The sequence below is a fragment of the Rhipicephalus microplus genome, chromosome 4 (genome assembly GCF_043290135.1).
Source record: "Rhipicephalus microplus isolate Deutch F79 chromosome 4, USDA_Rmic, whole genome shotgun sequence".
Taxonomy (NCBI): Eukaryota; Metazoa; Arthropoda; class Arachnida; order Ixodida; family Ixodidae; genus Rhipicephalus; species Rhipicephalus microplus.
The window spans coordinates 150,692,358-150,712,760 of NC_134703.1; the positions used below are offsets into that span (position 1 = coordinate 150,692,358).

A 20,403-nucleotide genomic window follows, 5' to 3' on the forward strand; every position below is an offset into this window, starting at 1 on the left:
ACATGAATGGATGGATGAATGGATGAATGGATGGATGGACGGATGAATGGATGGGCGGACGAATAGATGGGTGTACAGATGGACAAGCGAACGGATGGACGGATGGACGGATGGATGGATGGATGGATGGACGGACGGACGGACGGACGGACGGACGGATGGACGGACGGATGGATGGATGGATGGATGGATGGATGGATGGATGGATGGATGGATGGATGGATGGATGGATGGATGGATGGATGGATGAATGGATGGATGGATGGATGGATGGATGGATGGATGGATGGATGGATGGATGGATGGATGGACGAATGGATGGGCAGACGGATGGACGGACGGACGAACGGACGGACGGACGGATGGATGGATGGATGAATGGATGGATGGATGGATGGATGGATGGATGGATGGATGGATGGATGGATGGATGGATGGATGGATGGATGGATGGATGGATGGATGGATGGATGGATGGATGAATCCTTAGTTCGGGCGGCGGCTAACGCCACCGTTCCGTAATACTTAGTGAACCAAAACTATATTATGTTTTTCCCCTTTAAATAGTGAGGTTGAGGACTGGTACTTTGCAGTGAGGAGTTTCAGTCGTGGCTTGACTTTAGCCACTAGTCAGATAACCTCCTTCTCGTTGATTCTACCCGCTTAAAGTCTTTTTTGCCTTCCCAGTTCCTAAACCCCAGTGCTTTGAAAAAGTCTGCGCCATAATCTTGAACTATAGGGTGAAGCCCTTTACAGAACATTATCAAGTTTTCGGCAGTTTCCTCCTCCTCTCCACACGCACTGCATAGCGTGTCTACCTCTTCATATTTGGCCTGATAAGTCTTGGTTCGCAATACTCCCGTCCTGGTCTCAAACAGTAGAGAACTACCCTGAGTATTATCATAGATACTTTCCGTGGACATTTCCTGCTTAAAAGTTCGATAGAGCTCTAGTGGGGACCTCTTAATCATACCAATTCTCCACATATTAGTCTCAGCTTCCTTCACCTTCTCCTTAACCGATAGTTTTTTTTTTGGCCCCCTGCTGCTTTCTAAGTATTTACCCGTCAATTTTCTGGTTTGCCTCCTTCATTTTATAGCGACACTTTTCATGTACAAGTAGCTGGAAACCATCCTAGCCCAACAATCCCACCCCCCCCCCCCACCATTTCTCTCAATCGCTTCTCAAATTTTACCTTGCTGCCAGCTTCCCTGCCCACAAATGATGTCCACCCATATCACATTGTACTCACTCATTTTGGTGTATTCCCGTGAGATCCCAAGGCAATTCTACCTATTCCACGTTGCTTAATTTCTAATCTTGCTTCAACTTCTTATCTTATGCACAAGACCGCATTGCCGAACGTCAGACCAGCAACGATAACTCCTTTCCATATTCCTCTGACAACATCATACCTATTGTAATTCCACAGTGCCCTATTTTTCATCACTGCTGCATTCCTGCTACCTTTAGTCATCAGGTATATTTCATGCTTCCTTAGGCACTCGGTCCCATTGCTTATTCATACGCCCAGATATTTGTGTTTATCTGTTATCTCTAGCGTGACATCCTGTATTCTAATCTTACAACCTTTATTATCACAAAAATTGTGACTGCTGATTTTTTCTTACTGAATCTCAAATCTAACCTATCTCCCCCATTACCACAGATGTCCATCAATCTCTGCAAATATTTCTTGTTTTCAGCCATTAGCACCATATCATCTCCGTACATCAATACTGCTAGTTCCTGTTTAATGAGTTTTCCTTGTTTGACGAAAGAGAGGTTGAAGCTAAGTCCACTTCCCTGTAATATAGTCTCTAATCCTTGTAGGTACATCACGAATAACAAGGGTGACAGAGGACACCCCTGCATAAGCCCCCGTTTTACCTCTGTGGGCTTGAGTACTTGTTTTTCCCACTTTATAACTACCTTGGTATATAAATACCTTGCAAGGCCAGGGTCGCAGCGCTCCTACCACCGACAGGTGATGAAACATACTCAGAAACTCTTCCATTACTTTCGCGAGGGGTGAGAAGGCCGTAAAAAAAGAAGCGCGCGCAGGTGCAATATAGCCTGGCCGTGAATAAGTAAAGGTGCGTGTGTAAGGTGTTAGAAGCTGAGTAATACTTGCGCAATTTATATGCCACATACGCCCCCTAAAGTTCACCCAATGTGCGTAAAATTTGCATTTTTAGCAATACTGCACTTTGTATGAATAATATCTGAGTAATGAATATTTATTTCACCAAAATTATATTTTGCGGGTAAATACTTTAGACCACTCAAGCGGCTCGAATATACAGGAAAAAATAATGAATTTCACGAAATCGTCACTTTTGTCCACATTGAGACGCAATGTGGGCCGTATGGTGGTCCAAAAAAAGATTGTCTATATATATTATTCAAAAGCAAACAACCAGTTCTTTTTATTTGGCGAGTTTTTTCTGTAGAAATTTCTGTTCAAAGAAAGGAAATATTTTTTTTTGCTTCTCACTGTAGTTGCTTCTCAAGTTGCTTCTCAATGTAGAGCATGACGCTTCAATCTCTCAACCGGACTTGGTCGACCAGCGTCAAGGCCAGATGGTTCCTAAAATAAGGCACCCTCCCACCATTCCTCACAAGCTTTGCCTAATAACATTGTCTTTCTCTCTCCGTGCCGATTTCACCAGTTTTTTTTTTTAGAAGGCCAAAGCAGAGTGGCGGCCGCTGCCAGTCCCCGTATACGGCCGGGCGTGAGGACTCGCTCGCATGCATCAGCTCCCAAAAGGAGTGGCGCAAAAAGCGTTGTGCTCTGGCCGGAAAGTGATGATAATTGTGAAAGATGAAGAAGAAGGCGCTACATATAACCAGCTGTTTTGATTCGTATCGCGATCCAGGCTCTACCTTGCGCACGTTCTGTACCTGTACTGGGAAGCTCGCCTGTGAAGAAGCTGCCCGGGCTCAGGATCGGGCCGCAGTATCCTTATTGCTTTTTGAGAGTTCGTTATTTTCAGTGACTGTATCGGTCTCTCTTAGCTGAAGCGTGTCATTCGATCTCGATGTCATTTTCTTCTCCCGGCCAAGGGCACTCCCCTTGGTTAGCTTTCACTCCCGCCAAGGATTAGCCGATTGACTATTTGTTACGCGGTGGGGCGAGCAGCGTCCCTGTGGCTCTGTTACCTACAGATAGGGGCAGTATTCCGATGAAGAACCCACAGGCGATTCAAGTAAAACTTTGAAAAGCCACTTCGCAATTGCAGGAGATCAACGAGGTCCACAAGTTGGGTCGTGCAGGCATCCTGTGCTGTTCCGCAGATCAGAAATGCATTCGTGAGGGCCAGCAATGTTAGGAATTTGCAGCGCACCCGGTAAGTCTGTTCATTCCGGCCCACCTCGAATACTCGAAAGGATTAGTCCACGGTATAGACACAAGCCTGACACCTGCAGAAGTGCTCGATTTGTTTTCGGTGGCGGGTGTAATTTCAGTGTACAGGTGCACCGTACAACTTACCACGGAAAATCCCCAACGTGATTGGTGATAGTGACCTTTTCATGAACACTCCGACCTTCCGAACTTAAGGCATGGCAACTGATCTACAAGGTAGAGCCACTTTCCCCCAAACCACTGCAGTGTTTGAAATGTTGGTGATGTGGTCATTACATCGGAGGGTGCCGATCAGTTCTTAGATGCCGTCGGTGTGGTGAAAATCATGACAGCCGTAAGTGCAGCTCTGAGAAAGAGCGGTGCTGCTTTTGTCATGGGGCGCACCGTACAGACTGTGCAGACTGTGCAGCAGAAGAAAGGGAGCTTGCTATATTGGCTATTGTAGAACGAAAGCTGTGCTCTCGGAGACAAGCCATTGCAGAAATGCAGGAGAGATCCAAAGGATATCTAATACCACCGCCATGGATGCATCTATCGCCACATATGTCGCAGAGGCCATAGAGAAGGCTACGGAAAATGCAATGGAACGCCTCGCAAACAACCTTTTTGAAAGCTTGGCCCAATTGGTTTCAAATCAACTGTCTCAAATTCTTCGTGTAGCATATACGAACGATCAGGATCCTCAGGCATCAGTGGTATCGCAGCGTACGCAGTTAGACAGTGCGACAACACGTCAGCGATCGGTTTTTCCTGAGGCAGGGACTTCCAAAACAATGGAAGGGGGTGATCTAACGGATAATTCGAAAGCATGTGCAGATATGGCTACGGACTCTCATAAGGCTCTGAAGCGAAGCCGATCTCCCCATTGAAAAAGTTCTTCGAATAACTTGAAATCAAAAACGTATCTGTCCAAAAAGAATTCTTTGAGGACATGTCTAAGAAAGACTTTTGCGAAAAGTTATTTTGGACCAAGCAGTTGCTGCTATGGTTCTGTCATCAAAATAGGTTCACTAACCATATTACAGTGCAATTGCAGATCTGTTGTTTCTGCAGCCGCAGACGTATCATAGTTTTCTTCACAACTTTCCCGGATATTACATCACTGCAAGAAACCTGGCTTTCAACCGGCCAGAAGTTTCACCTAAAAAAGTACTGCTATTTCGATTAGACCAACCTAGCAGAGGTGGTGTACTTGCTGTCTTGATAGCAACTAAGTTTAGTCAAAAATTAAGGTCTCTAATCGGTGTATGAATCCAGATTGTGAAATTTTGATAGTAGACATAATATTATCCGATGATTCTTCCTTTTCGTTTGAAAATGCATATTTCCCAGCTGGGGTGCAAGACACACGAAGTCTAGACGATATGTTCTCTGCCTGCAGAAAGAATATATTAATCACTTTAGATTTCAATTCATATCATGTGGCTTGGCGTTTCAAAACAGATTCAAGCGGAAAACACTTGTGGGAATGGGCTATTCAGAAGAATTTATCTTGTTTAAATTCGAATTCCGCTACATTTGTCCGAGGTCTCTGCTTTAGATTGTGCTACTAACAGTGACCACTTGCCTATTAGTTGTACACTCAAGTTTTCGAGAATACTTCTCGCCGAAAAGGTCGGCTCATTCCTCATTTATAGAAAATTAGTTGTAACGAGGGCAGTGAGCATGGAGCTCGAGTATAGAAAAGGAAGAAGACTTGCTGTGATCGCAGGCTTGCGTTCAGTTAGCCCTTGCGCTAAATAAAGCTCCCGTTCGCCGAGTCAACTCCTGCTTGTTCAACAACCCGTTTCAAGTGGTGGAAGTGCGGGGTACACCTGGTCCTCACCCGTGTAACTTCGCAGCCGCACACTCCAACGACCTCCTACAATGACTGATCCGGGGCCATCTCATGCCGCTACTCCAGATCTCGCACCTGTCCCTGTCTTCTGCGCTGGCGCTCTCCGGCAGCGCGACCCCGCCATATTTAGTGGCACAGAGGACCAAGATGTGGACAACTGGATTGCCGAGTATAAACTGGTGAGCGCACATAAAATAAGTGGAACGCAGCCGATAAGCTCACAAATGTGAGTTTTTACCTGACCAACGTGGCAAAACTATGGCACAGAAATCATCAAAGTGATTTCAGTACCTGGTCGGAATTGGCAAAAACCCTCGCGGAAGTCTTTGGCCGTCCTGCTGTCCGCCGCCTTTGTGCTGAACAGCGCTTGCGGGGCAGAGTACTGAGAGCAGATGAAACTTTTACGAGCTACATCGAATATGTGCTGTTTCTCTGCAAGCTCGTCGATTCGACTCTGGACGAGGCAGGCAAGATCAAGAACATCATGAAAGGAATCGACGACGGTGCATTCCAAATGCTGGCTGCGAAGAGTCCCCAGACGGTCGCCGAGGTGATTCAACTCTGCCAAAGCTATGATGAGCTGCGTAGGCAGCGCGCTTCTACACGTTGCACTGCTCAAGACACCGCGGACATCTCATCCCTCGACCATCGCCATGACACCGCTGACCACTCTGCGTTGATGCCAGTCATAAAGCAATTCATACGCGAGGAGGTCGCCTGGCAGCTATCTATAATCACAAGAACTACCGAGCCGATGGCACCCTTGTCGCCTTCGCTTCGCCAGGTCATTCAATCGCAAGTTGCCGAAGCATTGCCGCCAGCTCAGGCTCCATCAACTGTTACCGCACCACTAACGTATGCAGCCGCAGTTGCTCGGCCACGTGCGCCAGCGTCTCCAGCCATCTACGAAGCTACTCACCACGTTTAATCGTCGACGCCACCTTCCCGATCGCTGACCGTCTCGTTTCCGGCTGTATATGAAACAGGTCAGAACGTTTATATGACGCCACCGCCTGCACGACCATTTACGGTACCTTATTCAGCGAACAGGGCCCCTATCGTCAGCCAATGGCGCACTCCGGATAATCGGCCGATATGTTTTTCATGTGGCATCCCTGGTCACGTAGCTCGTCACTGCCGTCGTCGCAGCTTCCCTTCTCACGACATTGTAGGGGCCTCACATTACATGTCCACCATGCCCACTCAGCCGCGATATCCCGTTCCTGCCGATCCACCTCTAACGTACGTCCCGGTCGCCGACCATCCGGCGCAAGCCGTTCATCTTCTCCTCGTCATCAATCTATTTCTCCGATCTTACGTCGCAACAGCCCACCGCGAGGCGAAAACTGACGGGCGCAGTTCCGGAGGCAAGAACTGCGTTGGCAGCAAAAATTTCAAGACCTAACTGCTGTCTTCCGAACGGAATCGAACTCTATATTGATGGCATTAGGGTGCACGGACTTGTTGACACTGGAGCTGCCGTATCTGTAATTATCGAGAAACTGTGTCGAAACTTGAAGAACGTGACCACGCAACTTACCGACCTATCTTTGCAGACAGCTACGTCCCGTCATATTCAGCCTTCAGCTTTGTGCACTGCACGAGTCGTCATTCAAGGTGCGATGTACGTCGTCACATTTGTAGTTTTATTCCGTTCTTCGCATGACGTTATCCTAGGGTGGGATCTTTTTTCGTCGAATTCTGCTTTGGTCGACTGTGCTCGTTCTGAACTCGCGTTATCTGTGCCGTGCTATGACCCCGACGATGGTGCTTCGTGTAGAGTGCTTGCTGCTTCTGACGTTGACATTGCGCCTTTCTCAGCTGTTGTCTCGGTGTGTTGTGCCTCCCCTCTGAAATCGCCTGTGTTGTTTATGTCATCGGTCCCATCTGCGTGCCGTCGAAATATCATACTTTCGTTTGCCGTCGTTATTTTTCGCAATGGTCACGCTGCCATTTATATGTGCAATCCCTCGGACAGCCCGTCATCCCTACTAAGTGGAGAATGCCTGGGAAGCTACAAACCTTGCGAGTGCATTCTTCCGGCTACTATACCCGATTCAACGGTTTCGCTCCCAATTTGTGCTGTCACTCCTACCAAAGCGCCTAATGATGCTCTGGACGTATTCTCGGATGCCATCGACTCTGAGCTCGCACCAACTCAGCGCGAAGAGATTATAAATCTTCTTCTCCGCTTTCGTTCTTCATTCGATCGTGACCAGTCAGGCTTAGGTTGAACCTCTGCGGTCGTTCACCGTATTGACACCGGTCAACAAGCCCCGCTAAGACAGCGTCCCTACCGTGTGTCATCTGCTGAACGCCGTGTCATCGACGAACAAGTGGACGACATGTTGAAACGTGGCATCATCAAGCCCTCCAACAGTCCCTGGGCTTCACCGGTTGTTCTTGTCGAGAAAAAAGACGGATCCATCCAGTTCTGCGTTGACTACCGCCGACTCAACAAGATAACGCGCAAAGATGTATACCCCCTGCCGCGCATCGATGATGCTTTGGACTGCCTACAAGGAGCAGAGTTCTTTTCTTCGTTAGATTTACGCTCCGGCTACTGGCAGGTGCCCATGGCAGAGGGTGACCGCCCGAAGACAGCCTTTGTAACACCAGATGGACTATATGAATTCACCGTTATGCCCTTCGGCCTCTGCAATGCGCCTGCCACTTTCGAAAGGATGATGGACACCGTCTTGCGAGGTCTGAAATGGAAAACGTGCCTCTGTTGTTTGGATGACATTGTGGTATTTTCAAGCGACTTTGCGACCCACCGCAGCCGCCTCGAGCAAGTTCTTACGTGCCTTTCCACGGCAAGACTTCAACTTAACTTGAAGAAATGCCACTTCGGTGCTCGCAAGCTTGTAATTCTCAGCCATGTGGTTTCTAAGAACGGCATTCTCCCTGACCCTACGAACCTTAATGCAGTCGCGGCGTTCCCAAAGCCAACCACCATCAAAGAGCTTCGAAGCTTCATTGGCCTATGTTCTTACTTCCGGCGCTACGTCCGCAATTTCGCCTCCATTATCGCCCCCTTGACCGATCTTCTCGCCGGAAGTTCTGATTTGTCAGCATGGTCACTGGCGTGTGATGATGCATTTCAGGAACTCCAACGGCTCCTCACCACGCCTCCCATACTCCGACATTTCGATTCGTCTGCTCCAACGGAGCTTTATACGGACGCTAGTGGTGTCGGTCTAGGGGCCATACTGGCCTAACGCAAGGAGGGCTTTGACGAGTACGTCGTTGCCCATGCCAGCTGCACCATCAGTAAAGCCGAGAAGAATTACAGTGTAACTGAAAAGGAGTTCCTCGCCATTATTTGGGCAATCGGAAAATTTTGGCCTTATTTATATGGACTTCCGTTTGATATTGTAACAGACCACCATGCGCTTTGCTGTTTATCTTCACTAAAAGATCCTAATGGTCGGCTGGCTCGTTGGGCATTGCAGTTACAGGAGTTCGATATCCGTGTTATCTACCGTTCTGGCCGGAAGCATTCCGACGCTGATGCCCTGTCACGTTCGCCATTGGCTTCAGAGCCTGTCGGCTCGCCTATCTCCACTAGTGCTGCCTTGACCATCAGCATTTCGGACATGCCTTCCGAGCAACGCAAAGATGCTTGAATTTCTTCTCTTTTGGACTTTCTCTCAAACCGGACGCCCGCTCCAGTTTCCAGGACGCTTCGCCGTCAAGCAGGACACTTCGCTATTCGGGATAACCTGCTTTGCCGCCGAAACTACAGCTCGATCGGCCGTAAGTGGTTGCTCGTCATCCCCCGACATCTGCGCTCTGACATCTGTGCCACGTTCCACGATGATCCGCAATGTGGCCACGCTGGCGTGTTAAAAACATACACTCGCTTGCAGCTGCGGCACTACTGGCACGGTATGTACCGTTTCGATCGCCGTTACGTAAGGCCTTGCCTTACGTGCCAGCGACGCAAAATTCCCACTCAACATGCCACAGGTCCCTTGCAGCCGTTGCCATGTCCAGCACGAGCTTTCGATCGTGTCGGAATCGACCTTTACGGTCCGCTTCCCTATACTTCGAGTAACAACCGCTGGGTCATTGTCGCTATCGACCACCTAACGCAGTACGCTGAAACAACGGCGTTACCTTCTGCTACCGCCAAAGACGTTGCGTGTTTTATACTGCAAAACCTGGTTTTAAGGCATGGAGCACCTCGGGAGTTACTAAGCGACCGCGGCCGCCTTTTTCTCTCCGATGCCATCAAAGCGTTGTTGAGCGAGTGTCGCATCATACACCGCACTACCACAGCCTATCACCCGCATACTAATGGGATGACAGAGTGTTTTAATCGTACACTTGGGGATATGCTGGCCAAGTACGCTTCATTCGACCAGTCAAATTGGGATAGCATACTCCCTTTTGTGACATATTCTTACAACACTGCAACGCAAAGCACCACTGGATTTTCGCCTTTCTTCCTTCTTTATGGACGCGAGCCATCATCAACAATGAATACCATTCTTCCTTATCGACCGGACCCTTCAGAGATGACTACTGTTTCACGAGCAGGAGCACACGCTGAAGAATGCCGGAAGCTTGCTCGTGCGTTCACGTCACATGGCCAGACGCGCCAAAAACATTGCCACGACGCGTCAACCATGCATATGAGCTTTGCTCCGAACTCACTGGTGTGGTTATGGATTCCTTCTACTCCTCCAGGACTCTCCCACAAGCTTTCGTCCAGGTACCATGGCCCTTATCGAGTTGTACGCCAAACATCCCCTGTCAACTACCTTGTCGAGCCGCTGGATGCATCTCCGGGCAAGCGCCATCGGGGACAAGAAATCGTGCACATCTCTCGGCTCAAGCTATACCATGACCCTTCTGTCTACACCTGTCCTTAAGTCGCCAGGATGGCTCTCTCATCGGCCGGGGGTGATTGTAACGAGGGCAGTGGGCATGGGGCACGAGTATAGAAAAGGAAGAAGACTTGCTGTGATCGCAGGCTTGCATTCAGTTAGCCCTTGCGCTAAATAAAGCTCTCGTTCGCTGAGTCAACTCCTGCTTGTTCAACAACCCGTTTCAAGTAGAAGATCTGAGGGCTACTTTTGATCGCCGCAAGGACATGCAAGGTGACATAAAGGCTATGAGTCGGTGTGCAGTGTTAAAAAAGATCAGTAAAAGATGCTACGTTTAAATTAAACTCAGCCACAAAAGATTCTTTTAGTCCATGGTGGACTGAAGAGTGCATGAGGAGCTATAGAAAACGTAAAGCTGCATGGAAACAACTGCTGGTCAACCAACGTCCTAAATATTGGTGTCATTATAAAGTCGCAGCAGCAGACTTCAAAGGCACAGTAAGTACAGCAAAAGATGGCAATAATATGAAACGATATGATTATCTTTCTAGGGCTAAAAACGAAAAAACTCTCTTTAGATTTAAGATCGCAAAAGATGTTTCCACCCACTGAAAATATTGACTCTTCCCTCCTTTCCCCCCATGAACTCTCTGATTTAGTAGAAAATATTGCGAAAGGACTCCAAGATAGATTTATGTCAACTATACCACTACAAATTGTGAACCCAATGGCGGGCGAGGATTTCGAGGAGGTTACATTGGATGAGCTGGCAGAGATAATAAGGCACTTATCTCCTTCAGCACCTGGACAAAACGGGGTAACAAATGAAATGATAAAAGTAATATTGGAGATTTCTTCAACTTAAGTACTTACTCTGGTGAATTTTTCTTTTACAAAAGCGTGGTTACCTGCGGAATGGAAGCTGTCTAAAGTGATTCCACTTCCTAAAAAGCAGAAAACAGCATTTGCCTTACACAATGCAAGACCGACATCACTGACGTCTAATCTGGTTAAGCTCATTGAAAGAGTTTTCAATGCCAATCTTAAACCACAGTCAAATTAGTTTTAGATCTGGTTGCTCAATATGGTGTGCGCATGTAGATTTAAAGAGCCGAATACAACTGGCTAGGCGTCGGCGCCAATACTGTGCATTAGTTACTCTAGATTTGGCTAAAGCATATGATAGCGTTCAGCATTCAATTTTATTAAATCAGATGGGATATCCCAACTACATTACTGCGTGGGTGTCAGAGTTTTTAAGAGGGAGAGAATATTACTGCTTTAAAGATGGGTACTCATCGAATGTATATAAGCAGACACGTGGCGTACCACAGGGCTGTCCTGTCGCGAGTTCTATTTAACATCTTCTTGAGCTCCATTCTATCAACCAAGGATATTCAGTTATATTTGTACACGGACGATATTGCTTTCTTTGCAAGTAATACCGATCTTGAATCTCTATACCAGAGTCTACAAAATTATCTCAATATGATAGGAAGATGGCTAAAGAACATCCATATGACGCTGAACGTAAAGAAAAGTGAGCTTCTTGCATTTTGTTTTCTGCAGCCTATCAACATCTCGTTAATATATAGTAATGAGCTCATACCGCAGGCGAATTCCCCTTAAATATTTGGGCATCCTATATAATTATACATTCAATTGAAGAAGCCACATTGATGATGGGCACTTCAAGGCAACAGGAGTCATGGGCTGGCTACGTAAGCTCGCAAACCGTAAAGCGGGTTTCAGAAGAGATGCGCTAATAGTGATAATGTCACAAAGACACAGGTACGCCGGTACAAAATAAGGCGTTTACTTTCGTAACCCAAGGGCTAGAAACGCGAACACCAGAGCACGTGCACACAGAACTACTTCGTTGTCATCCTCAGAGGCTGGCTACTATAGTTGCCAGCCTACCTTGCGTCAATTCCCCCCTTTCAAGAGCGACCGTCCCGGTCGATTGACTGAGATGCTAGAGGTGGCCATGAAAAAAAAAATGATCACGTCAACGAAAAAAAAACCCACGTTGTTGTGGATAATAAGGAAAAAGTTCGAAGTGTTCATAACTCGCGGGAGTGGTACGGTTTCATCCGTACTACATAGACTACTTCTGGACGTGGACGTCTTCGGTTTAAGCTGGTGTCAGAGCTTTGGGGAACTATCTCGTAATTCACGTCACTGAGGCAGCGCACAACTTCTTAAGGGCCAAAGTAGCGTCGCAATAGCTTCTGCAAAAGCCCACGATGTCGAATTGGTGTTTACATCCATACATAGTCACATGGTTGATAGTGGACGTTCCTTCTGCCTTGGTTCTAACGGCGAGCGTCGATATCTTGCTACGCGCGAATGCGGTTCCGTGCAAGCTGGTGGGCTCCCTTGGCTTTCTCGACGAAGTCGTCAATGCTGTCACTTCCGCTGGTGTCTACGGGGAGCATAGCATCTAACCGTGTTGTGACGCGACGGCCATAAACCAGCTCGAATGGTGTTAGGTCTGTGGTCTCTTGCACAGCGTTGTCATAAGCAAACGCGACGTACGGCAAAATTTCATCCCACATTTTGTGCTCTACATCAACATACATAAACTTTATCTGCGGCCTATCTTGAAATTCGGATGTGTACTACTTTGTGGCAGTGCAGCTTATACAATGAGACCTCTAATACTGCTGGAAAGAGAAGCGTTGCGTTTGTGTCTGGGTCTCCCAAAGTTTGTTGCAAACAACGTGTTGTATAAGGAAGCTCGCCTACCTTCTCTGCTAAATAGGTTTAGAATTCTTACTATGCTAGTATTCCTAAATATGTACAGTGCCCACCAAAGACATTCATTTTACGTTTTTATTCAAGAACCAACTTTATTTTCTGAAATACATTGGTCGCGACTACACACCCCGCAAATAATATTTGCACAAGCGATGCTACAGAAGCTGAATGTAAAAATTAAACATATTGGTCCAATACACAACCTAAAGTCAATGCTTAGCATACAATTTCATGATATATTTCCTCATAACACGAAACAATTGGCACAAAGGTACTTAAATTACCAGTTAGCAGATCATCTAGCTCATCTAGAGATAAGCAATATCATTGCGACTGATGCATCTGTGTCAAAAGAAAAGGCATCTTCTCTCCTTCTTTTGACTAGTCCTTTTCGATTCTACTTCCATATTATACCCCTGTATTCATTGCAGAATTCTTGGCCATTGTTGTTGCCCTACGCAAATTGCCCTCAAGCCAATCATCAGCAGTTATCATTACACATTTTTTATCAGTATGCAATGCACTTTCTGCGACAGCAAATGCAGAGCTGATGAATACATTTCGGCATTTAGTACCGAAAAACGTAAAAACTGCATTTGCTATGGGTATCATGCCACCGTGGATTATATTAGAACGAAATGGTGGACTATTTAGCTGCAGTAGCCCTGAGAGGGCCCACCATCCCAGTTTTGCCAGATATGGCTCACATGATAGCGCTGAGGTTCAGAAATGCTTGTTTGCAATGGGGAATAGGTAATTTGGATAAATTTATAGATTTCGAGCATTTAAGGCATTGCTAGAAAAACAGTGGTGTGTATCTCGCCAGTTAGAGGTCACTTATACCAGAGTGCGTTGCACAGTTCCACAACTAAATTATTACCAAAGCTCGGCTCAAGGCGTCACCACTGTGCATTTTTGCAACAAAATTGAAACAATTGAACATTTTTTTTTATTCTGTCGTCGTTACTCTTATCAGAGAAAACAGATCTTTAGTAGCTCCATTACAAAAGCTAGGAATAAAAGTAAAACTACCAGTACTTTTATCACTTGGTGGCCCTCCATTTGGTTACTGCCACAGGGATATATGCTCAACTGTGTGTGATTACATCAATGCAACTAAAATATTACCATGCTAGTGAACCCTAACCTTTTCAGATATTTAGTTTATAATTCGTAGCGATGTCTGTCAGCAATAAGAGATGGTTTGACCACTTTCTCAGCAAACACTATTGTTTATTGGCACTATTATCTCTAAACTTATTTTTCAGATTGGCATTAATTTCATTTTAGTTTCATTTAAGTATCCTTCCGCCCGGTTCTTGGCCAATCCCTCTCTGTGGGTGAGCGCCATCTATCTGAGGTCATCAACATCAGCATCAGAAAGCTGAAACGTGCAGCCCCGGTGTTTAGCAATGGGTTCAACCCGACGTGGCACAGAAGCCAATCACAATAATTGGTTACATGTTCGCGCTTCTTTCCTAAATTACACACGTTTGGCTTGAGTTTACCACAGTGTTCATTAAATATGCCGCACATTGTGCCTCGCATGATCATAGTCATGCAGAAGTGTAATCAGCGATAAAATGCGTTTCGCAATGTGGTAATCACAGTGGTTGTTCTCGAATGACAGGCGGTCACAGACAACGCAGCCAAAGCCAAAGTGCCGCTTGAGAAACTCCCGTCAAAGGTGGGCGTTCTCTCCGGCAAATGAGCTCCCGCAGTCATCACGTTGACGTAACAACGCCACCTGTGCGGCGCAGGAACGTAGCCGTGCCACCTACAGGCCGGCAAAAGTTAGGTGCCTTTTTTTCCTTCTTCAACAACCGCAGTCATTGTTAGGCGCGGTACTGTTGGAAGCGTTTGACTTCGCGAGTTAACTCACCGGCGTGGTTTGCAGAATCCATCCGTCACAGGCGCTTGCATTGCCGTTCTCGATTTAGCGTAGCTTCCAAGGCTGCCGCATTATCGGTACGCAGTTGTGCCGACACTCGGCCTCCCGACCCTGTTTGTTTTGTCAGGACAGCACCAGGGGGTGAAACTTCGCGGTTTTTTTTTTGTCCCGTGACGGCAGCAATCCTAACGTTTGGGGGCTGTACTACCTAAATGAACGTTCTTGTTCTATTTTATAGTTATTACTAGGTTACTCATTAACTCCGGAGTTTTTACTACACAAGTGAACCTAAAGGGTGCAGTTCGAGATTGCGAAAATAAGAGCGCCCCCCCGAAGTGGAAAACAGGAACTGCGCAGTCGTCCTATCTCTCACGGCGAAAAAGGGGCGTTTCTTTTCGCGCGCCCATGTATGCTACAGCCTGCGGTGTCCCAAAGGCCGCTTTTACCGCTGTAAAGTTTGTTTTAGCGAAACCCATTCAAAATTCAGCCAAACAGACGCATCAATGGATTCTCGCCATCATCACAAATCGTGCTGCGCTGAGTGGTGTCGGAATTCTTCACGACACACCGGCATAAAATTTTTTCGGATCCCGGTGGACGAAAGGTACGATCTGCATGCTGCTCGTTTTGTGTTTCTACGCTTGCACGGCATATCAGGATGCGGTTGCTGCAGTAGCTGTGTAATTTAATTGAGCTACACGTACATGATTTATTCATTACATTCTGATTGTCTGCTTTTCGGTTTCAATTATACATGACATGCACGGCAGAGCATCTGGAAATTATTCCAGCGAATACATTTGCTACACACGATTGTTTATACTTGCGTTTTCAATTTAATGTGTTTCGATCGTGCATTGCATGTCGATGTTGCACTTTGGCTCAAGGCGATGCAAGGCATGTCACAAATGTATTTGTAGCAGCATATACAGTAACTAATAGAACAGTGTAAGCTTATCCGCACTCTTTTTATTACCTTTTGATTGCCTGCGTTCAGTCTGTTCTCGTTGCACGCGTTATTATTATTCTTGAGTATTATCAGCCTATTTATGTCCATAGGTGGAGGAAGGCGATTCCCATTATCTTTTGGCTATAAGGGAGGGTTCATATACGTTCGTAGCATGTGTTGTTAGTACTATGTTAATTAAGTACTGAGTACATAAATTATTACACTTGCGAGTTTAGACGGATGTTATTACATTATTGCGTTTCATTTGTGTGTTTTCATTTTGGCCTCACGTAAATCCACGGCATATTGCAGAGGAATTTAGCAAGAAATTTATAAAGTAACAATTTATAATGTATACTTCTATTTCATGTTTTCAGCTTGAGCCTTAAGTACAATTACGATATATTTACAAGAATGCAATTGCAGCTAAAAGCCCATAAATAATTGGACAATGTAAACTTACGTGTTCTACTAATTTATTACCGGTTTTAATAAGGTTTTTATGAAAGATTTGCAGCAGGGCGCGAGAAATACCCGAGGAACACGCAGTTCGCGAGGGTATATATGTACAAATAGTTGTTTAGAGATTTTGGTGTGGGATGATTGCTATTGTCTGCAGAAATATATTTTGAATTAGGAGGAAAGCTGGGGTCGTTGCCACCAAACATTACTATCGCGCAAATAGAAGCATGTATCCGCGTCTCTTAATAATAAAGACAGATTTTAATTTAAAGTTTGCTTTCAGGATTGCTATCACAAGTCGTCTTGGTTACAAAAATTCAATTAAGAAAGGAAGATGAGAAATGTATCAAATAACGCTTACTTCGAATAAAGATGCCAGTTTTCACTCAAAGCTATTTATCTACGCCTGAAAACAGAAATAAATCCATTCTAACCCAAATATTACGCACGCACACATTGATTTTCCAGATCTCGCGCTTGGCTTCAGTATGCGAGACGGCAGGACCTGGCTCATTTACCACCTCGTCAGATCCACAGCAGCTACCGCGTGTGCTCTGCCCATTTCACCAGCAAAGACTACGCAGACCCTGGACAGACAGGGCTGCTAAGATGTGCTGTGCCAACAGTTTCCATCTTTGGCGATGGGCAGACACACGTCGAAAGTCCAGGTGGGAATACCGTAAAGCGATCATACAACAGCACAAACTTTCATGCCTCTTCATCTATTTACAGAAATGTCTTAATACTCAATATGTGTACCTGTCCGAGTTATCATGACTCAGTATTTCTAAGATTCTCGCGCAGATTACACCAACAATACCAACGCATGGTGTACACAGCATCCATGGATTCGCCGGCATGATTTTGCTGGTAGATATAACTAGCTAAGTAAAAAATTTGCCGGCTTCACAATCGTTAAATTTAGAGCAAACGTCTCACTCAGAACGCTCTGCATGTAACCTCCTCGATTCTGATTCCGTTGTCTCTGCTATTTTGCCCGTGGCGTAGTGTTTTACAGGAAAAGGCGAAAATGACCTCATAACTTGAGAGAGTGCTCCATGTGGCGCGTTATCAGCTACTTCGCACATGGCGAGTGAGTAGCGGCCAACTTGGTGTCGCTGTTAAAACAATTGCGCGATAGCTCTGACAGTGGGAGCAACAGAACTGGCCTTTTAGAAATATATATATATTCTACGACACCCTAGTTCAAAGTCGCTTTTAAAATTAAGAATCCAAAAGGTACTTTATTTTTATTAGCTTTATTATTACAAAATTACTTTAATTTTCGATGGGCCAAATAAGTGTAATTGGCAAGAATTCGGTTACGTGCTAGGTCATCAACGGCACCACGATGTTAACCTGTTCTAGGCACATCGCATTAAGATTTTTAAAATATTGGTTTAGGATAGTTGGGACACCCATATATTTAGTGAGTGACACGTAGCGTTCTCTTTTTGTGTGTTTACACTTTTTTATTACTTGTACTGAGAGATAATACGCGAGGAGACCAATTAATAGTGAGAAAACGCCCTGAGTGATTGTAATTGCAAATATTTAATGTGACGCCTAATACCAGCTGTATGTATGTCACGCTGAAATCTGTGCCCCGCCAATTTCTCTTCACAGGCTCTCCTCGGCCCGCGAATACCAATGCAATGCCCGCTCACAGCGCCGATGAAGAAGTTCAACAGACTGAGCCCTCATGTACGCAAATTGTATTGCTCTCTAAGCTCTTTAAAACTATTCCAGATAAATTAATGCCCTGCAGCTATCGTTTTAATGTCACGTACCATTTAACAGATCCTAAAGTGCACTAGGGTGTCAGCTGGGCGAGCTAGTTCATTGCTAGGGGACGAGAACCAGAGCGATGTATACCGAAAGGCAGGACGAGACGAGTGCTTGTCCGATCCCTTTCTTGCTTGTTTGTTGCCTCCTAAGAGGGATTAGTGCCCCGCCGCGGTGGTCTAGTAGTTATGGCGCTCGACTGCTGACCCGCAGGTCGTGGGATCGAGTCCCGGCCGCAGCGGCTGCATTTTCGATGGAGGCGGAAATGTTGTAGGCCCGTGTGCTTAGATTTAGGTGCACGTTAAAGAACCCCAGGTGGTCGAAATTTTCGGAGCCCTCCACTACGGCGTCCCTCATAATCATATCGTGAATTTGGAACGTTCAACCCCAAATATCATTATTATTATTATTATAAGAGGGATTAGTGTTTTTAAAGAAGACTATGAATTCGTTGTTTTTTTCCTAAACATACCATTTTAAACGTATAACCAATAATGTTTGTTAACAAGGAGTATGCTAATGATTAGGAAAAAATAGTTGACGCTTCATGTTGCCCGCGATGCTTATACATGCCATTAGTAGGCTCAATGCCCAGCAGTGTGCTTATCAGAGGCCTGTTCCCAATGCCCCAAGTTTGAATAATTGAAGGATCGAGAACTAAATATGACCAACTGATTACTCATGGAAGTAATTCCTTCAATTCTAAAAGCCGCCAGAACTTTTACTAGGTTTAAAGATCATGGTCAGCTTTCACAAAAACACAGTATAATTGAGCTTTTTTTCTAAATCTTTCGGGTTCCAATCCAGCGGGTCGACAACACAAGCCTTCTAGGTGCTCGCCCCGGAAAGCCAGAAAAATGAAGAACCTGGAAAAGATAAATTCAAGGCTTCGGAAGGCACTGTCAAGAATTGGCAATAGAAAGGTTAAAAAGCTTTCCCAGTCTGAAGCGTTGAATGCTATCAGGCCCTAGGTCCGCAAGACATTCTTTACATTGCTTGAGACTCAAGTTAAAATTGATGGCGTGAAACGTAGAGGACGGAGGTGGTCGCCCGAGCACCGCCAGTTCGCTTTAAACTTATACTTTTATGGTCCGAAAGCGTACAGACATATGTCAAGACTGCTTGACATGCCAACTGTGAGGTCCCTAAAGCAGTGGTTATCAAATATTCCGATGACTCCCGGAGTTATTCCAACCACTATTGAAGCCCTCGAAGAAGCTACCCGAAATTGGCATTTAACAGATCGTGCGTGCACATTAATATTTGACGAAACGTCCTTGAAGGAACATCTGCAGTATGATGCAAAGCATGACATTGTGATGGGATTCTCCGATGATGGTAGGCAAAGAACACCAGCCGTGGCAAATTCAGCGCTCCTGATACTTGTGGCAGGCATTTCAAAAACGTGGATTAAGCCTGTTGCTTACACAGTATCAAGGACCAAAACGCCCGCAGATACTCTTCGTCATCTGATCATAACATTAATCAAGCAGCTGCAGGGAGCCCGGTTGTTTGTGAAGGCGCTCATCTGCGACCAGGGGGGAAGCAGCATCACTTTGGCAAGTAAGCTAGGTGTGACGCCTGAAGAGCCGTTTTTTGTGCTTGAAGGCCGCAAAATTTATTTCCTATATGACACACACTTACTTAAATGCACAAGGAATAATCTCCGCGCACCTCACAAGCTCCATATCGCGCAAGAAATTGTAGATTGGTCTTTCATTACGCAACTATACGAAAGCCCGCATCCTCTCAAACTCAAATTGGCGAAGAAACTAACCGACAATCACAATTACCGGAAGCCTTTCACTAACATGAAAGTTAAATATGCCAGCCAGGTGATGATAAAATCGGTCTCAGTGGCCATTGATGTATTCATTGCTCTTGGCGTGTTGCCGGCATCCGCCAAACCAACAGCTGATTATCTCGAGAAGATAGATAGGTTATTCGACTGTCTGAATAGCTCTTCTGTAAAAAAAGCCAGTGACAAGTTACGTTATACAATTTCGGAAGGGTCCGAACACCTAGCCTTTTTGCGGGATTGCCTGTCGTGGGTTGAAAGGTGGAAACTTGACGGGCCTCGGCAACCCCACACAAATGAGGCATGGAAGGTCACCTTAAAAGCTATCCTTCTCCTCTGGGACGACCTCTTCCAAGATTTTGATTTTCGTGTTCTCTTGACTCACTGGCTACAGCAGGACCCCCTGGAGAACCTTTTCGGGCTTCTTAGGTTAAAGCATGGCTGCAATGACAACCCAAATGTGCTTCAGTTCACATCAGGTCTGAAACACATTTCTGTTGGCAAACTGGTTGCCCTTTTTTCAGAAGGAAACTGTGAACAGGATCACAGCACTGTGTTGGCACAAATGTCAGAGCCACCACATTCGCTTCCTACTACTTGTGATGCAGCACCAACAGTCGATATGCTTCCTGATGAGGAACAGCCCGTTAGCCATGATATAGTAGAGGATAACGTTCTCTACTATGTTGGGGGATATCTCGTACGGCAATTTTTGTTGC

At 45.8% G+C, this 20,403-nt stretch overlaps 1 protein-coding gene across 2 annotated transcripts in view; it reads left to right on the top strand.

Moving 5' to 3' along the window:
• The first annotated feature begins 15,055 nt into the window (after nt 1–15,055).
• The window catches only part of LOC119171487 (uncharacterized), a 57,369-nt gene continuing 52,021 nt past the window's right edge, over nt 15,056–20,403 (top strand). For both annotated transcript variants that reach the window (XM_075893746.1, XM_075893747.1), the window contains exons 1-3: nt 15,056–15,294; nt 16,570–16,769; nt 17,728–17,805. In XM_075893746.1, the coding sequence (XP_075749861.1) occupies nt 15,194–15,294; nt 16,570–16,769; nt 17,728–17,805 (379 nt within the window). In that variant the 5' untranslated portion in view covers nt 15,056–15,193. The remainder of the gene's footprint in view (nt 15,295–16,569; nt 16,770–17,727; nt 17,806–20,403) is intronic.